The sequence below is a fragment of the Chiloscyllium plagiosum genome, unplaced genomic scaffold, assembly GCF_037043375.1.
Source record: "Chiloscyllium plagiosum isolate Xiang-an unplaced genomic scaffold, Cpla_swu_hap1 HiC_scaffold_1, whole genome shotgun sequence".
In the NCBI taxonomy this organism is placed as follows: Eukaryota; Metazoa; Chordata; class Chondrichthyes; order Orectolobiformes; family Hemiscylliidae; genus Chiloscyllium; species Chiloscyllium plagiosum.
The window spans coordinates 51,267,357-51,284,139 of NW_028270139.1; the positions used below are offsets into that span (position 1 = coordinate 51,267,357).

The window sequence follows — 16,783 nt, forward strand, 5'->3', positions numbered from 1 at the left end:
GCAGAGACTCTCACTGATGATGTTTCCTAGTATGGTGACAAAACATCTGATAACAAACCTTCAAGCTCAGCGAGCTAACTTACAGACTTATCAACCTGAGCTACAAATCTTCTCAAAAATCACTAATTCTCTGTGCTCATTTCACATTTTCAGCATTTACAGTATTTTGCTTTGAATTAAAATAATTTTGTGATGTGAATCACCACAAGTCTTTTAAAGAGGTGGGGAAAATAGGCGTAAAATGAATATTATTGTTTCAATGTAGATTTTAACTCATGGTTTCTTACTTCATTCCCACACAGCGTGTTATATGGAAATAAAATCACAGAGCTGCCTAAAGGCCTTTTTGAGGGACTCTTCTCTCTGCAGTTACTGTAAGTATGTTTAACCAATTCCTGTGAAACAGTTTGTGGAAAGAAACTACACAACATTTAACGATTGTTCTTCAATTTCCGAAAACTGCTTATAGCCTCCATTTTAACTCCCTTGCCCGAGTGAAACCAAGGACAGGGGTCAGATGAAAAGGACATTGGACAGGGAACATATGTACTATTTTCCCAATCCAGTTAGCCAACTGTGATTTTAAATCAAGCCAGCGAAGTTCTCTTTTAGTATATCAATTGGGTTCCATCAGTTGTCTGACTGAGACCTGAATGGGCTATTATTGAGGCCTTCTCTGTTAGACACAGTCTGCTAGCAAAGCCAGTTAAGAAACCCAGCAAAGTTTCTTTTCTTTTTAGTTTCTTGTATCCCAAGAGGAATAGGAGATAGGTCCCACAAGAAACCTTAGAACTTTTGTGTCCTAATATTTCTCCCAGCTCCCCTGACTGTGATCACCCATCCAATGAACTTAATTTGTGTTGTTGCCCACACCCTGTGTCCCTTGCGCTTGCTGACAGCTGAGTCCTTTTTAATGAGAAGGTGACAGGCAGCATGCAATTGAGGCTGGGCTGTTCATGAAACAGTTCACAGAACCTTCCTACCGCCAATTTCAGAAGGGTACAATACATCTATTTGTTCATTCCCAATCTGGAGTAATTGTTTTTAGCAATTCAGTGTAGTTCTGTCTTATCAGTGTACAGATGAACTTGTTTTAATCATTGGGAGAGATGAATTGTTTCCCAAGTTCAGGTTTGTTGGGTGAAATTAGAGAATTCATTCAGGCACCCACAGCTGCTATCACTGAGCCGAGCCAAGGGAGTGTTAGAGGTCTGGGATCTAGGAAGGAGTGGAGAGAGATCCTGCCCATCTGAGGGTGGAAGAGGAGGTCAGCTCAACATGCAACAGGGGAACCCCACTATTTGGTGTTCTCATCCTCCACCTCAAATGCATCTTCCTCACTCATCTCTTATTCCTCCTTGATCAGTTCTGTGATATTCTCTGGAGGACCATATTATTGAAGAGCTCAGCAGACCAGTACAGTGACAGAGATCCTGACAGGAGGGTACTGCAGGGCACCCCCTGACCTGTTCAGGCATCAGAGCCAGTGCATTCTGAGTCTCCCATTAGTTGTAAATCTAATGAGTTGTCCAGACTTAGTGAGGAGTATCTGTCCTCTCGATATTGCACCAGTATGCATCTATCTGTGCAGTGCCACAAAGATCTGCACTGACAAGCGTACAGATGGTCATGACCGTCTGCGTAGAAAATAGCATTCTCCTTTGCCAATGGCTTTCAGTCATCGGCAGATCTCTTCATCCCTGTCTGTAGATTTTATTTACAGGGTAGATCCTTCTCTCTCTTTGTGATCTTGGTTTCTGTCCTTTAGCTTCCTGATGCCCATTGCTATCTCTATCAAGGCCACTGTTTCTTATCTTCAGTCACCTCAGTATCTGAGGATGTAGCAACCATTTCCAACTACCTGGTGTTCAGATTAGATTAGATTCCCAACAGTGTCTAAAAAAAGGCCCTTCGGCCCAACAACTCCACACTGACCCTCCGAAGAGCAACCCACCCAGACCCATTTCCCCCTGATTAATGTACCTAACACTATGCACAATTTAGCATGGCCAATTCACCTAACCTGCATATTTTTGAATTGTGGGAGGAAACCGGAGCACCCAGAGGAAACCCACGCAGACACAGGGAACATGTGCAAACTTCGCACAGACAGTCACTCAAGGTTGGAACCGAACCCCAGGTCCCTGGCACTGTGAAGTAGCAGTGCTAACCACTGAGCCACCATGCTGCCCTCCAGTTTGCCTCACAATGATACTGACTGCAGGACACTCCTCCCAGTCTCCCAAATGGTATCCAAATAAGTGTGCCCACTGTTCTGATGCCTACATGATGCCAGGAGGGCAGCAACCTCCTGAATTGGCAAATTTCCTAATTCGACTCCTCCCTGATCTGTGATGGCTGTTGCAACTTTAAATCCAAAGGACTCAAACCTTCCACCAATGAAAAGCCATTACACTTGTCTTTATAAAAAGCTCTGTCCTCCATGATTGGCTGTCAGTTTGTCCATGCCTTCCTTCAGCTGGTCAAAAATAAGCAGCACCAAAACACTACCTGGAAAATGCAAAACCTTCAGAGAGATAGGTTTTTAATAAGCTCTGAACAAGTTTGTTTGGAAGCACAGGAGAGTTCAGAGGCCCATGATCCCTTGAAGAAAATATATGACACTGGAAACTGAGGTGGGAGATCTAGATATACAGTATCGCCATCATTTCTTTCTAGTTCCCTGCCTCCATTCTGGCCCACATAGGACCCAGAAAAGCCTCATTTGTGAGTGTATAGGTAGTGCTGAGAGGGGGTGGGAGACGATAAGACTCTACTGTGTTATGTTATGATTGTTCTTTTAGTGTATGATGTAAATGTGTTCAATCCACAGCTTTTCAGTCAAAAATGTTGTAAAATAAGGATTTCGTAGAAGCTAATGGGTGTTTTCTTAACTATTTGATGCATGTTATTCAAGGCCTGCTTTAGAAGACTTAGCTGAAGTTCAAATGAACCTTATTCAGACCTGAGCAAGAAAGATGGACAAAACCTAACCAAAAGCCCTAATTTTCACCCTTCATGCTTGGCATGAATTGAGTGGGAGTGAAAAACAGTGTTGGTTGGAATTAAAATCAGAGCTCTGCAGTCAACCCACACTCCCTCCTGCTGGCATTGTAATTCCTGGCTTTTGAGAAGTGTCTGATCTCTGCCACAGACAAACAATGGCCTTGCTCTGCAGGAAAGCTATCAAGTTATTAGGGTCCCACATCATTCTGTTGTATGGATTGCACTGAGCTGCAGAGCTTCCAGTAGTAACAAGCAGCCCAGCATGGACTCAGGAAAGGTCAAGAAATGTTAGGTAAAACTATTTTTTATCTTTCGTTTCATTGTGGAATGAGTTGAACAATATGTCTCCTCCAGACCCACCAAAGGGGAGCTATTAGTCTGCAGTATCTCAGGCTACTCTAATCCTCTACCATTGGTGATTGCCTGCAGATCCACTCACCACAAATGCCAGGCATTATTTCATCCTGTTGAACTAAATCATGATACCTGAAAAATCAGAATGACATTTAAAAGTTAAGATGGACATTTCTCAACCACCAAAACACCTGTGTACTACATTAATAGAGTTTATATTGGACTCTTTTGTTTGTCCCATCAAGATCTCCACTCTCATGTCAGTTTATTTTAAACTGAAGTGAAATTGAAGTGAGTTAAGCTGTTTACAAGCAGGTGTAAATGATGTTTCATCTCATAAGGAATCAAGGATGTTCAAACAGGTCTTTTGACTGCAGACTAAGTAAAATAAACATGAAGCATAAAGAGTGAACATTCACAGAAATTCAGACTTTTGAATTGAATTGCTGGAAGTACAGTCCTTAGCCCAAAGTACTCTAAAGACTTGGTCCAGGATTCTGCAGAATAATGGATGATTCCAGCAGAGAATGGTGGTTAGGGGTCAGACTCGTTTTACCTCCAGTGAGTTTGTACACTGCAGACAAAGCAAGCGTAGAGAATTTGTGGAATCTAGTTTCTCAGTCTCTACCGGTGATCCTTTGTGGGAACTGTCATATTTGTTGACCCCAGCTCCATTGGATGTCTTGGCTTTGGCTCTACGATGTGTGAAAGAATGTGATATGTTTATCATAAACTGTCAAAGCAAGCAGCAGGAATGGAGATGTCCCATTGCTAGGGCCAGCTGAAGAGAAACCAGATGCATTTTAGTTGCTCAGAACAACAGTAACGTAGCTTGTAAGATTATACAAAAAAATCTCTAGACACTCGATTTGTGAAGGGTGTTCAGTTCAGAAAATGCCCTTCATCTCGTTGGTTAAAACCACTTAATGACAAGAATTTGATTTGCTCAGCACTTTGTGCAGGGTTGTGTGGGTTTAGAACTTTATCTTACCTTTCATTTTAATTCCTGTACTATCACCTTTAGCTGGATGGTGGATCATTTCAATCATGGTCTGTACTATCAGCACAGTAATTAGCTGATAGGAAGTGCACTTGTTATAGGATGAGCTAACTGACAATGAGATATGACGAATGCAATGCCTTTGTCTATTTAGTGGCTTAATTTAGCACAGCTAACAATCTTCAACACAATAAGAAGAATTACCTGAAGGTTGGCAAAGTTCTCAGCTCTATGCTGGAATCAATTAGCAGCACTAATTGTACTAACTTGAGTCAGATCTTGGCCAGTCTAATGAAATGAGCAGCTTGATTCGAGGGCGAACTCCCAGAAGTAGTGGCCTAACCTTCTTGAGATTTACCATCATCTAAAAATGAAGTGGATATTAAGAGTAAATGCAGTGTAAGTTGTTTACCTTGTCAAGAAGGCCTTACACCTGTCCCTTAGCAATAGGATGAAGGCTTAGCCTTTGGGAACAGAAAACTGTTAGCAAAACCCCAATTGTGAAATGTTGTGAAAGTCCTGCCCTGCTGGAAGTGATTTGAGAATGAGCAATGTGAGAATAATGATTAGAGTTTATTGATGCATTTCAAATGCAAATTGTACGCCAACAATAATCTCTATGAAAGAGATTCTATTTATTTAGAACTCACTCACTTACAGAATTTAAACTGTGTTTCCAAACAACAGTAAAAACAAGTGAATGCCATATCAGTACAACATGTCTCAAACAGCACAGCACCTGAGGAACATTTAACTGCAAATTCAAAGTTGTTATGTACCAAGGATTTGTCATGAAGAAATTTATGACCCATGTGGTTACTATATTAGTACAGTCCTCTCCAACAAAGGCATGCTGAAAAAACCTTTGGATCACATAAGCATGTATCATTCTCTACTTGACCAGTCTGTGCAAGCAAGTAAAGCTGTTTTTGTTTTGCTCCATAAGAAGAGCCTGACCACAGTACACTGGACATCTGTCCAAAGTCATGCTCCTGGAATGTGTCGTGTGCAGTAAGCTACTTGCGGTTTGGCTACTGTGAGATTATGACATTCCAGCCACTGGAAAGCCTCTAACTGGTAACTGTGTGCAGTAATGCTAAACATAAAAGTTTGCAGTAACATCACATTCATTACAATTGTCAAACATGATCTGCAATGAGCTCGGGTTACCTGGAGATTATGAGTAACAGCACCATCTATTAGAAAGTGCTACAAAAAAAAGCCCTTGTTGTGAAAAAAGTGATTATACCGAGTTCTTTCATTTGCATTCTGTGGATAGCAATCCTAGGTGAAAAGTATCACCTAGAATGGAATAAGCAGAAAGGAAATGAAACCATATTGGTGTGCTGTAATCTATCCAGTTTCCAAATCCTTCCAGATCCAACAGGTTTCCTAGGATTTCTATTAGATTTTAGAGTGAAATGCTGGTTAGTGATCTGCTAATGCTGATGGGAGAAGGATATAGAAGGAGGTTATGGGGGATGCAGCTAATTAGTGACCGGTTCCCAGACCCTTGATCAATTTAGATCGACAGGCAGACTTCCAAGTCTGGACTAACTAATAGAGGACAGTTTATTCTGGGAGATCAACCGCTTACCAAAACAGAAGTGGATACTGTCAATAAGAGCAGATGAATAAGAAGGAATAAGATAGAGGTGATCTCCAAAGGCAAGTCTCAAATTTATAATAAATAGTTGCCAGACCTTTAAGAAGAATCCCTCTACTAAGTGGCCTATAGCTGCAGCTGTAGCCCTTTGGTATTTGCAACTAAGAGGAGGTGGTAGGTTTTAATTGAGGAATTACTGTCTGCCCCAGCTTTCCCACTGGAAGGCCCCCACCATCCATTGGCCAATCTACGGTTTTACCAGTTTGCCATCTGAAAAATTCCAATCAATGTAACTTGTCAAATTACCTACAATTGCAGTGTTATATTGTCAGTATGTTTACTTCTGCTCCTTTATAAAATCCAGCCTATTGTACCAGGTATTTTGGTGATCAAGTGGGAATTTTACATTGAGATTTGGTGTGCTCTGAAATTTCTAAGTAACAGCCAGACTTGTCAAGTTATAAGAGGGAGAAAAATGCATATAAATAACATTTATGTAATTGATTTGTGTACTTGACATTTGGTTTAATGTTTACTTGTCACATTAATTGAACGTTGTTTATAAAAGATATTTTTGGGATGAGTAAAAGAATGGATTTTTGTTGTGCTTTAGTTTTTTTTAACCTGAACATGCATCTTTCAAAGAGGTTCTTGCACTTTCTAAATTCAAGAGAGAATACAAGAGGAAAAAGATTATCATCAGAGTTTATGTCAGTCAATATGAAAAACCAGGGGATTGCATGTGAAATGTTCAGTTTCCTGCTTCAGTCTTGCTCTTGAAAACTCCAAGGGATTTATTTTGAAATATTACAGTTAGAGAGGCAGAACTCCTTGTAAATGTCTATTTTGGCTACAATCTATGAAGTGAACAATGCTCTATAGGGGTCATTTGCCTTTAACCAAAAAAATAAAATGGGAATGAGCAAGTCGACAGCCTGTGTCTCATCTCTTCCATTTTTTATCTCTATTTGTACCATCAGAAAATATCTAAACTGGGAGAGAGATATATTGATGGCTATCTTTCTATGGATTGGAGGGTAGCTCCTATCACTCCACTATTTAAAACAGATGGCAGAGAGAAAACAGGATGGACTAGCTTAAAATCCGTTGTAGGGAATATGATCGAGTCAGTTATAAAAGATTTAATAGCAGAGCACTTGGAAAACCTGACAAGATCGGGCAGAATTAGCATAGATTTATGAAAGCGATATCAACTTTGGCAAATCAACTGGAAGTTTTGTGGATGCAATAGTAGAGTTGATAAAAGGACATAGTGGATGCAGTTTACTTGGAATTTCAGAGGCTTTAGAGAAGAAATTAGCATGTGACAGTAAAGGATGCGGAATTTGAGATAGTGTACTTGGAAAGGGAACTGGTTGGCAGGCAGGAGATAAAGTATAGGAATAAATAGATCTTTTTCCATGTGGCAGACAGTGACAAGTACTATATCACAGAAATCAGTGATTGGAGCAAGCTATTCACAATATTTAAATGAGGGAACTAAATGTAATGCCTCCAAGTTTTCGGCCAATACAGAACAGAGTAGGTAGGTGAATTGTATGAAGATGCAGAGATGCTTCGGACGAGTTGAGTGAAGGGACAAATTGAGTCTAAAGTAGATAAATGTGAGGTTATCCAATTTGTTAGCAAAAACAGAAGGCAAATTATGATCTGAATGGCAATAGATTGTGGAAGGAGGAGGTGCAATGAGACCTGGGTGTTCTTGTTCACATTTGCTGAAACTAAGTATGCAGGTGCAGGATGGGGCAAAGAAGGCAAAATGGTATGTTGATCTTCAGAGTAAGAGGACTTGAGTACAGGAGAGGTCATGCTGCAATTGTACAAGGCTTTGGTGAGACCTTACCTGGAGTACTGTCTGTCTATCTGAGGAAGGATATTCTGGCTATGGGAGGGTTTAAATCAACGAGGTTAAAAACAATGACTGCAGATGCTGGAAACCAGATTCTGGATTAGTGGTGCTGGAAGAGCACAGCAGTTCAGGCAGCATCCAAGGAGCTTCGAAAGTTTCCTCAGATGACAGGACTAACGTATGAAGAGAGATTGGCTCAGTTAGGACTGTATTACTAGAGTTTCAAAGAATGAGGGGAAATCTCATAGAAATATATAAAAGTGGGGCACACTTCTGACACAGTAGTTATGCCCCTTCCCCTGGACAGAGAGAGCCACCTGCTCCAGAGGTGTGATTAGAAATATAAATTGAATTAAAAATAAATAGAAACATTATAAAATTCTAACAGGACTAGACAGGTAAATGCAGGAAGGATGTTCCCAATGACCAGGAAGTCCAAAACCAAGGTCATACTGGACGGATACAGTGTAGCCCATTTAGGACTGAGATAAGAGGAATTTATTCACCCAGAGAGTGGTGAACCTGTGAAATTCTCTGCAACAGAAAATGGTTGAAGCCAAAACACTGATGCGTTCAATAAGGAGTTAGCTATAGTACTTTGAGCTAAAGGGATGGAAAGGTATGGGGAGAAAGCAGGAATAGGGTACTGAGTTAGATGCTTAGCCATGATCATATTGAATGGTGGAGCAGGCTCACAGGACCGAATGGCCTACTCCTATTTTCTCTGATTAAATGAATCTGTTTTCCATCTTGTTTTTTGCCGCTCATCAATATCACAACTGGTCCCTGATGTGGTCAGCTGGCATATAAAATGGAAAAGAACTAAGGTTTGAAAAAGTCACAATTTAACAATTCAAATGTCAAGACATTGGACATAACAGAAAATAGATGTTAAGATCTGCCATAAAACAATTATAGATGTGAAAGAATGTTTTTGTATTCCAGCTGTTTGAATTTGGTTAGGCCCAGGTACTGTGAATTTTGTTCTGACTGGAATTGATGACTCTTTACATGTAAGGTATGTATATATTTTGTATAATTTTTTTTTTGTTTTGTTTGACAGGTTACTCAATGCCAACAAGATTAACTGTCTGCGAGTAGATGCTTTTCAGGATCTCCATAATTTAAACCTCCTGTCTCTATATGACAACAAATTGCAGACCATTGCCAAAGGCACTTTTGCACCTCTGCGTGCTATCCAGACTTTGTATGTATTCCTTCATAATGTCAGCTGCATGGGAAAGTTTGATCTTGTTGAGATGTGAAAATAGTATATGAAATAATTCATGATATTTATACACTTTTAAAATGAAAAAGAGGAGAGAAAGTCCCATCTCTTGGTCTCCTCTGAAGTATGCACCGAACCTTGGGAGACTAGGCTTATGCAACCTCAACTTCCTGTCATGTTTCATTTAGTTTACCTTGTGAGCTTTTGAGAAGTAATTATTCCCTAATTATGGTGCAGATAATGGTGAATAAAAGCTCACATTCTACCGCTCCATGGTATGGTTCAAGGAGCACAAAGGAAATAGGTAGCCTCTTAAAGCAATGGTATTTTCCTCAATATGTTTATGGTTTTCCATCAAGTTGAAAATCAGATGCCAGTTCAAGTCAGAAATTCCAATTATACTAATTAAATGTAATGAGTATAGGGATGTAATATCCTTTCAATTTCTGTCAGTAATTGTTTTGTTTGGAATCATAAGTTAGCACAACACACAAGAAGGCCATTTTATGAATCAAGTCTTCAATGGCTGCTTCGGGGATCAAACCAGTTATCCTGTTTGTCCCATTCTTATCTCATGACAATCCACTTACTGCTTCTTCAAACATTATCCAGTTTCCATTTCCAGAAAGCAGTTGAAGAAAAGGGAGACTAGAATACGAAATCAATCTAGCAAAAAACACCATAAAGATCTACAAAAACTTCAATAGATATGGATAAAAGAAATGTTTAGGTGAGATGCAAGTGGGTCAATTACAGGGGAATTTATAATGAGGAGAAGAGAAATGGAAGAGAAGCTGAATGATTACCTTGGGTAGAATCTTAGAGGCCAATGATGAGATATGTGGTAGAATCAGACAGGAAATCCTGCAGACTATCTCAGTGTCATTACCTCAGTTGTGGATAGTGCTGAAGGATGTTGCAGGTTATAGAGGGACATAGATAAACAGCAGAGCTGAGCTGAGAGGTGGTAAATGAAGTTTAATGCAGAAAAGTATGAAATGATTCACTTTGGAAGGAGCAACAGGAATAAAGAGTACTGGGCTAATGGTAAGACTCTTGGTAGTGTAGATGAGCAGAGAGATCTCAGTGTCCAGGTGCTTGGATCCCTGAAAGTTGCCACCAGGTCGATAGGGTTGATAAGAAGGCATATGGTGTGTTAGCTTTTATTGGTAGAGGGATTGAGTTTCAGAGCATGAGGTCATGCTGCAGCTGTACAAAACTCTGGTGCAGCCACACTTGGAGTATTGCATATAGTTCTGGTCACCGCATTATAGGAAGGATCTGGAAGCTTTGGAAAAGGTGCAGAGGAGATTTACTAGGATTTTGTCTGGTATGGAGGGAAGGTCTTAAATGGAAAGACTGAGGGACTTGAGGCTGTTTTTGTTAGAGCGAAGAAGGTTGAGAGGTGACTTAATTGAGATATATAAGATAATAACACTGTTAGATAGGGTGGACATTGGTACCCTTTTCCTTGGATGCTGCTGGCTAGCATGAGGGGATATAGCTTTAAATTGGGGGATGTTAGATAAAGAACAGATGTTAGAGGTAGTTTATTTACTCAGTGAGTAGCAGGGGCATGGACCGCACTGCCTGCAACAGTAGTAGACTCGCAAATTTAAGGGCATTTAAATGATCATTGGATAAACATATGGATAAAAATGGAATATTGTAGGATAGATGGGCTTCAGATTGGTTCCATAGGTCAGTGAACATCAAGGGCTGAAGGGCCAGTACTGTGCTGTAATGTTCTATGTTCTATGATTTATTGGATTTTTTTGGGGAAGTCTCAACCAGAGTGGATAGAGGGGAACCAGTAGATGTGTTGTATTTGAACTTCCAGAAGGTGTTCGACAAGGTACCTCACAGAAAGCTAAGTCATAAGATAAGATCCCACAGTTATGGTGGCAGTATATTGACATGGATAAAGAATTGGCTAAAAGGCAGGAACATTGAGTGGAGATAAGGGTATTCTTTTTCAGGTTGGCAACATATAACCAGTGTGGTTGCACAGGGGTCAGTGCTGGGATCACAGTTTACAATATATATTAATGATTGGAGGAAGGGAGCAAATATACTGTAGCCAAATTTGCAAACAGCACAAAGGTGGAAGGGCAAGTTATCAGAGTGGTACAATATCCATTAACAAGGAGATATTGATAGGTTACTGGGCAAAAAGTTGGCAAAGCGTATTCCCCGCTATACTAGTCCTCATTCCCTCGCAAACAGGAGGATTGGAAAATGTGAAGTTGCTCATTTTGGAAGGGATAGCAAAAGAACAGAGTGTCATTTTAGTGGAGAGAAATTGCAGAAAACTTCAACAGAAAATTACTTCGTCAAACCTAGTCTACCAGGGCAGCAGGTAATGAGGGAGGCTAATGGAACACTGGTCCGTCTTTCAAGGGGTGGTTGGAGTATAAGAATAGAAAAGTCTTACTGCAATTGTACAAGGTGCTGGTGAGACCACATCAAGAGCACTGTGAGCAGTTTTGGTCCCCTTATTTACGGAAAGATTTTGTTTCATTGGAGGCATCTCAGAGAAGGTTCACCAGGATGATCCCAGTATGGAGTGATTGTCTTTGGGCAAAGACTAAAAAGGTTGGGACACCACTCACTGTGTTTTAGAAGATTGAGAGGCGATTGATTGAAACATATAAGATTCTTAAATGGTTTGATAGGTTAAATTTAGGATGTAGCTTTGCTCGCTGAGCTGTAGGTTTGATATCCTGACGTTTCATTACCTGGCTAGGTAACATCATCAGCGGCGGCCTTCAAGTGAAGCAAAGCTGTTGTCTCCTGCTTTCTATTTATATGTTTGTCCTGGATGGGGTTCCTGGGGTTTGTGGCGATGTCATTTACTGCTCGTTTTCTGAGGGGTTGATAGATGGTATCTAGATTCTATGTGTTTGTTTATGGCATTATGGTTGGAGTGCCAGGCCTTTAGGAATTCTCTGGCATGTCTTTGCCTAGCCTGTCCCAGGATAGATGTGTTGTCCCAGTCGAATTGGTGGTTTTTTTCATCCATGTGTAGAGCTACGAGGGAGAGAGGGTCGTGTCTTTATGTGGCTAGCTGGTGTTCGTGTATCCTGGTGGCTAACTTTCTTCCTGTTTGTCCTACATAGTGTTTGTGGCAGTCCTTGTATGGAATTTTGTAGATGACGTTGGTTTTGTCCATGGGTTGTACTGGGTCTTTTAAGTTTGTTAGTTTTGTTTGAGAGTGTTGGTGGGTTTGTGTGCTACTAGGATTCCGAGGTTAAATTCTAAGAGGATATTTCCCCTCATGGAAGAGTTTAGCAGCAGAAGGCATAGTCTCAGAAAAAAAGGGCGTCAATTTAAGACTGAGATGAGGAGGAATTTCTTCTCTCAGTGGATTGTGAGTCTTTGGAATTTCTTGCCACAGAGATCTGTGGGGGCAGAGTTCAAACTGGATATTTAAGACAGAGATAGATGGAGAGATAGATAGATAGACAGACAGACATATAGATATATAGATTCATTCTTGATCAATAGCACAATCAAGGATTACAGGGAAAATGTAAGAAAGTGGATGTGAGAAATGTCAGATCAGCCATGATCCGATTGAATGGCAATGCAGACTTGAGGATGACCTTCCCCTGTTCCTATTTCCTATGGTCTTATGGAAACCGTCTCTCCTTATTTACTTTATGATTTTAAACTCCTCTTTCACATCTTTTATAAGCCTTCTCTGCTGTGATGACTCTACCCTCTCCAGTTTATCCATGTGTGGGTGGTCCCCACTTTATGAACATCTGACTTACAAATGCCTGTACTTACGGATAAGATCTCATATTAATATTCATTTTAACGATTCGACATACAAACGTTTGCTTGCACTGAAACTATTAAAATATATTGTATTCTGTTCTGACTTATGAACGTATTCAGGAATAGAGCCCAGTCATCACGAGGAGTCTGTCTGTAACTGTAACCTCTCATACTTGGAACCATTCAAGTCAATCTTGTCTCCACCCTCTTCAGCAGTTTTACATTCTTTTGAAAAGTGTGGTGTCGTGAATAGGACACGTGTCATGAACAGTGGCTGGAGCTGACCTAATGTCTCATTTATTGGTGTATTTTTTGTTGTGGTATAATTCTGAGGGAACTAGAAACAAACTTGTATTGTCAACAATAAGTCAACATTGCCAAATTTGACTAGGGGTCATTGGTTACATCAGAGTATAGAAATCAGCCTTGGAACATTCCTACCTACTAGCCTCAAATACTCACTGGATACATTCTTTGAGTCATCAGAGAACCTGCACAGGTGAAGCTGCAGAAGTAATGCGAAAAATAACAAAATAACTTTAATACAGAAAATCCATGTTTTCTTGTAGTGCAGATGTTTTATTCCAGCTGAAACATTGTTCCTCGTATTCCTTCTACAGCCAACTTTGTCCTATGGCACATTACATAGACGTGCATATAATCTCCCAAAGTGGTAATGGACCACTGTTTTGTTTTGTACTAATTCATTAACTTTTTTCTGGGGTTTCTATCCAGGTGTGCTTGCTTCTCTTATGCCCAGCTAATCTTATACTCCAATCATATTGTATTACTTTTCTACCTAATCTGACTGCAAAATGCACCTTAAAGTCCCGTTCTAAGGAAGAGTTACTCGACCTGAAATGTTAATTCTGATTTCTCTCCACGGATGCTGAGCTTTCTCAGCAATTTCTGTTTTTGTTAAAATTCCTAGAATTACTTTTTCCTCTTTGTTATCATTCATTCCAACAACTGTAATGCTTTATCCAACTTGCTCATGTCCATGATACCTGCTTCCAGTTTACTTGATCCTATTCTGTTCAAATCACTAATCACTCAAATTCCGTAACTCATGTCCATGTTAGCAGACAAAGTTAATAGTTCCATCTCCTTCAAATCTACCATCAACACCAGACTCCTTAAGAAAGCTAGGTTTGATCTTTTCTGTCTGTACAGAAATCCCTTTCCGCTCCACCATCCTTGAACACATTGTCTGAGCCCATTTTACCTACAGTTCCATGTTAGATTTATACTCAAGCAATAATACTTTACAGCCATTATCAAGGTCACTAATGTCATTCTTCATGCCTGTATCCTCTAAAAGATCATCTCTCCTGATCCTTGTTGACCTCTCTGTAATCTTCGATACAGTTGACCACACTACCAGCATCAGCTTGATTCTATTTTTAACGTTAAATTGTGGCCAGTTTATCTTTAGCAGTGGTTTCTCCTCTAGTTTTCACATTGTTTTTCCTGGTGTTCCTCTGTAGGTCTACCTTTCATTTCATCAAAATTTCTATCCACGTGCATCCAGCAGTAACATCATCCGAAATCACTCCAGATTTTGTCTGTATGCAGATGACACTCACCTGTATCTCACCATCATCTGTTTAGGCCTCTGCAGTCAGATTTGTCACTCTGCTCATTTGACGTTCAATATTGGATGAGCTGAAATTTCTTTGAATTAACTATTCAGAAAACTATAGACTATAATACCAAAGTCATTGGCTTCAGTTCCACCCAAACCTCATTCCCTGACCATCACTTCCATCCCGGGGTAAATGTCCTAATCTGAGTGATGCTGCCTTCATGTTATGTTTGATGTACCAGACTTCAAGATCTCAATGTTTTTCTTATTCTGGACCCTTCTGTACCTCTGATTTTAATTGGTTTAACATTGGTGATCAAGCTTTCATGGTTTTAAGCTTGACTTCTCTCCCTTAGCCTTCCGATCTCATGGGCTATTTTCCTTTTTTTCTTAAAAACAACTTGGTTGATTAAACTTTTTGGTTATCAGTCATAATAAATCCTTGAGCAGTTTACTTTTTTAAAATTCACAACACCCTTGCTAAACACCTTGGGATATTTTACTACTTTCACTGCACTGTATACATTTAAATTTTGTTGTTATTATGATTACCCAGTTTATTAGTCCAATATCTGGTGCCTTTAGACTTAGTTACTTGCAACCCACTCCTATTCACATGTCACATTATTCCATTCCCAAAGTTGATATCATTCAAAACTCTGCTGCCAGAGTGCTTACTTTCCTCAACTCCCAGTTAGCCATTTTTTTGATGTTTCGTTGAGCTATGTTAGCTCCCTGTTGACTAATGCCTCAATGATAGCATTCTCATACTTATTTTGTGACTCATTTGTGGCCTCTTTCCTGCTACATGTGTAATTTCCTCCAGCTCCCTTCACAATAAATGAAATCCTGGTCACCTCCAATTTTAATTACTCACAATTAACAGTGTTGTGGGACTGGGCATTCATCTTTTAACAGAATAAGCACTGGAATTCTCTCCTTAGACCTTGTCTTTTCTTATTTAGGATGCTTCTTAAATCTAGCCTCTCCGGCCAAGCATTTGGTCATCTTGCCCTCCTTATGCACTTCATGTGGCTCAGTGTTGAATTTAGTTTACAATGCTGTTATGGTTCATGTTGAAACATTCTGTTACATGAAAGGTCCTATCTGAATACAAAATGTTGTAGTTTATGTTCCTAAATCTGACTTCCAACCCAGTCACCAGCTGGTTACTTGATAAAAAACAATTGCATTCCATTTTGTTTCTTTTGTGTCTTCCAAACAATTCTATCCGTGTAAATTTAGCTTTCGCCCCATACTGTTAAATCATGTTTTCTATATGTGTCATTTAACAGTGTAATTCTCATAGGATGCATCTTATTCAAAATTTTGGCATGTAAATACAGAATCTTGAGGCAATGACTTTTCCTTTCTTTATCCTACAGTATTTATTGTTTTTCAGAGTCACACACCAACCTGACCAAACAATGTCACTGTTCCTTCACTGTTATTAAGTCATAATTCTGAAAGTTCCCTCCTAATAGTACTATTGGTGCACTTAGCCCAAAGCGACCACAATCGTTCAAGAAGGCAACTCACCATCACCTTTTCTGTGTTAATTATGGATGGGCAATAAATTCTGGCCCGCTAGGAAAACCCAAATTCAGTGCAAAATTAAGAAAATATTTAGCACTTAACAACCACATGGTTTCCTATCTCGGTTTCCCTGCATGTGATATCATCTCCTTTCTCAAGGTCTGATCTTTCATAAAGCCTAGCAAATTTTCTACTTGGTCTAATTCTGTGTTGGCAACTTTTTCTCTCCTTGCAAGCTTGTCAGAAATTTCAAATTACCCAGTTTAAATCCTCTGAGCTCTTTATTTGACTTCTCTGTGACCCATTTATGCAACTCCCTCCCTGCCTGGGATGTCACCTCACATTCCAAAACATTGTGTTTCACTATCTCATTGGTTCTGATAGGAACAATGACTTTTGGCTGATCATCCCCTTTTTCCAGTACCTTTTCAATCCTAATTCTGTCTCTTGCCCTAACACAAAGAAGGCAATGTATCAGTCCGAACTCTCAGAAACAGCTACAGAAAAGCCTTTCTATTTATCTAGTCAGAGAAACCCCGATGATGGTCATAAATGTTTTCTTCTCTTTGTATTCATAACTTATCCCTTCCTTAGGAAACCTCTTGTTCCACGGTGTCACTCATGATTTCAATTTTCAAGAATTATTTCCATAGTTAATAACACTGGGAGTACATGAATAATGCAGTTTTTACATCTCTGATAATGAAAGCGATGTACGCCCTCAGAGCTTCAGCCTGCCTTAAATAATTCAGTAGGAAGCATTGCAGTTCTGCCATTTCTCATCTACTCAGGTAATAAGCAGTTTTGGATGTGGT

At 39.8% G+C, this 16,783-nt stretch overlaps 1 protein-coding gene across 3 annotated transcripts in view; it reads left to right on the plus strand.

Annotated features, from left to right (window-relative positions):
• slit2 (slit homolog 2 (Drosophila)) overlaps window positions 1-16,783 on the plus strand; it is a 464,730-nt gene that overhangs the window by 307,326 nt on the left and 140,621 nt on the right. For all 3 annotated transcript variants that reach the window (XM_087986800.1, XM_087986798.1, XM_087986799.1), the window contains exons 12-13: window positions 303-374; window positions 8,900-9,043. In XM_087986800.1, the coding sequence (XP_087842926.1) occupies window positions 303-374; window positions 8,900-9,043 (216 nt within the window). The remainder of the gene's footprint in view (window positions 1-302; window positions 375-8,899; window positions 9,044-16,783) is intronic.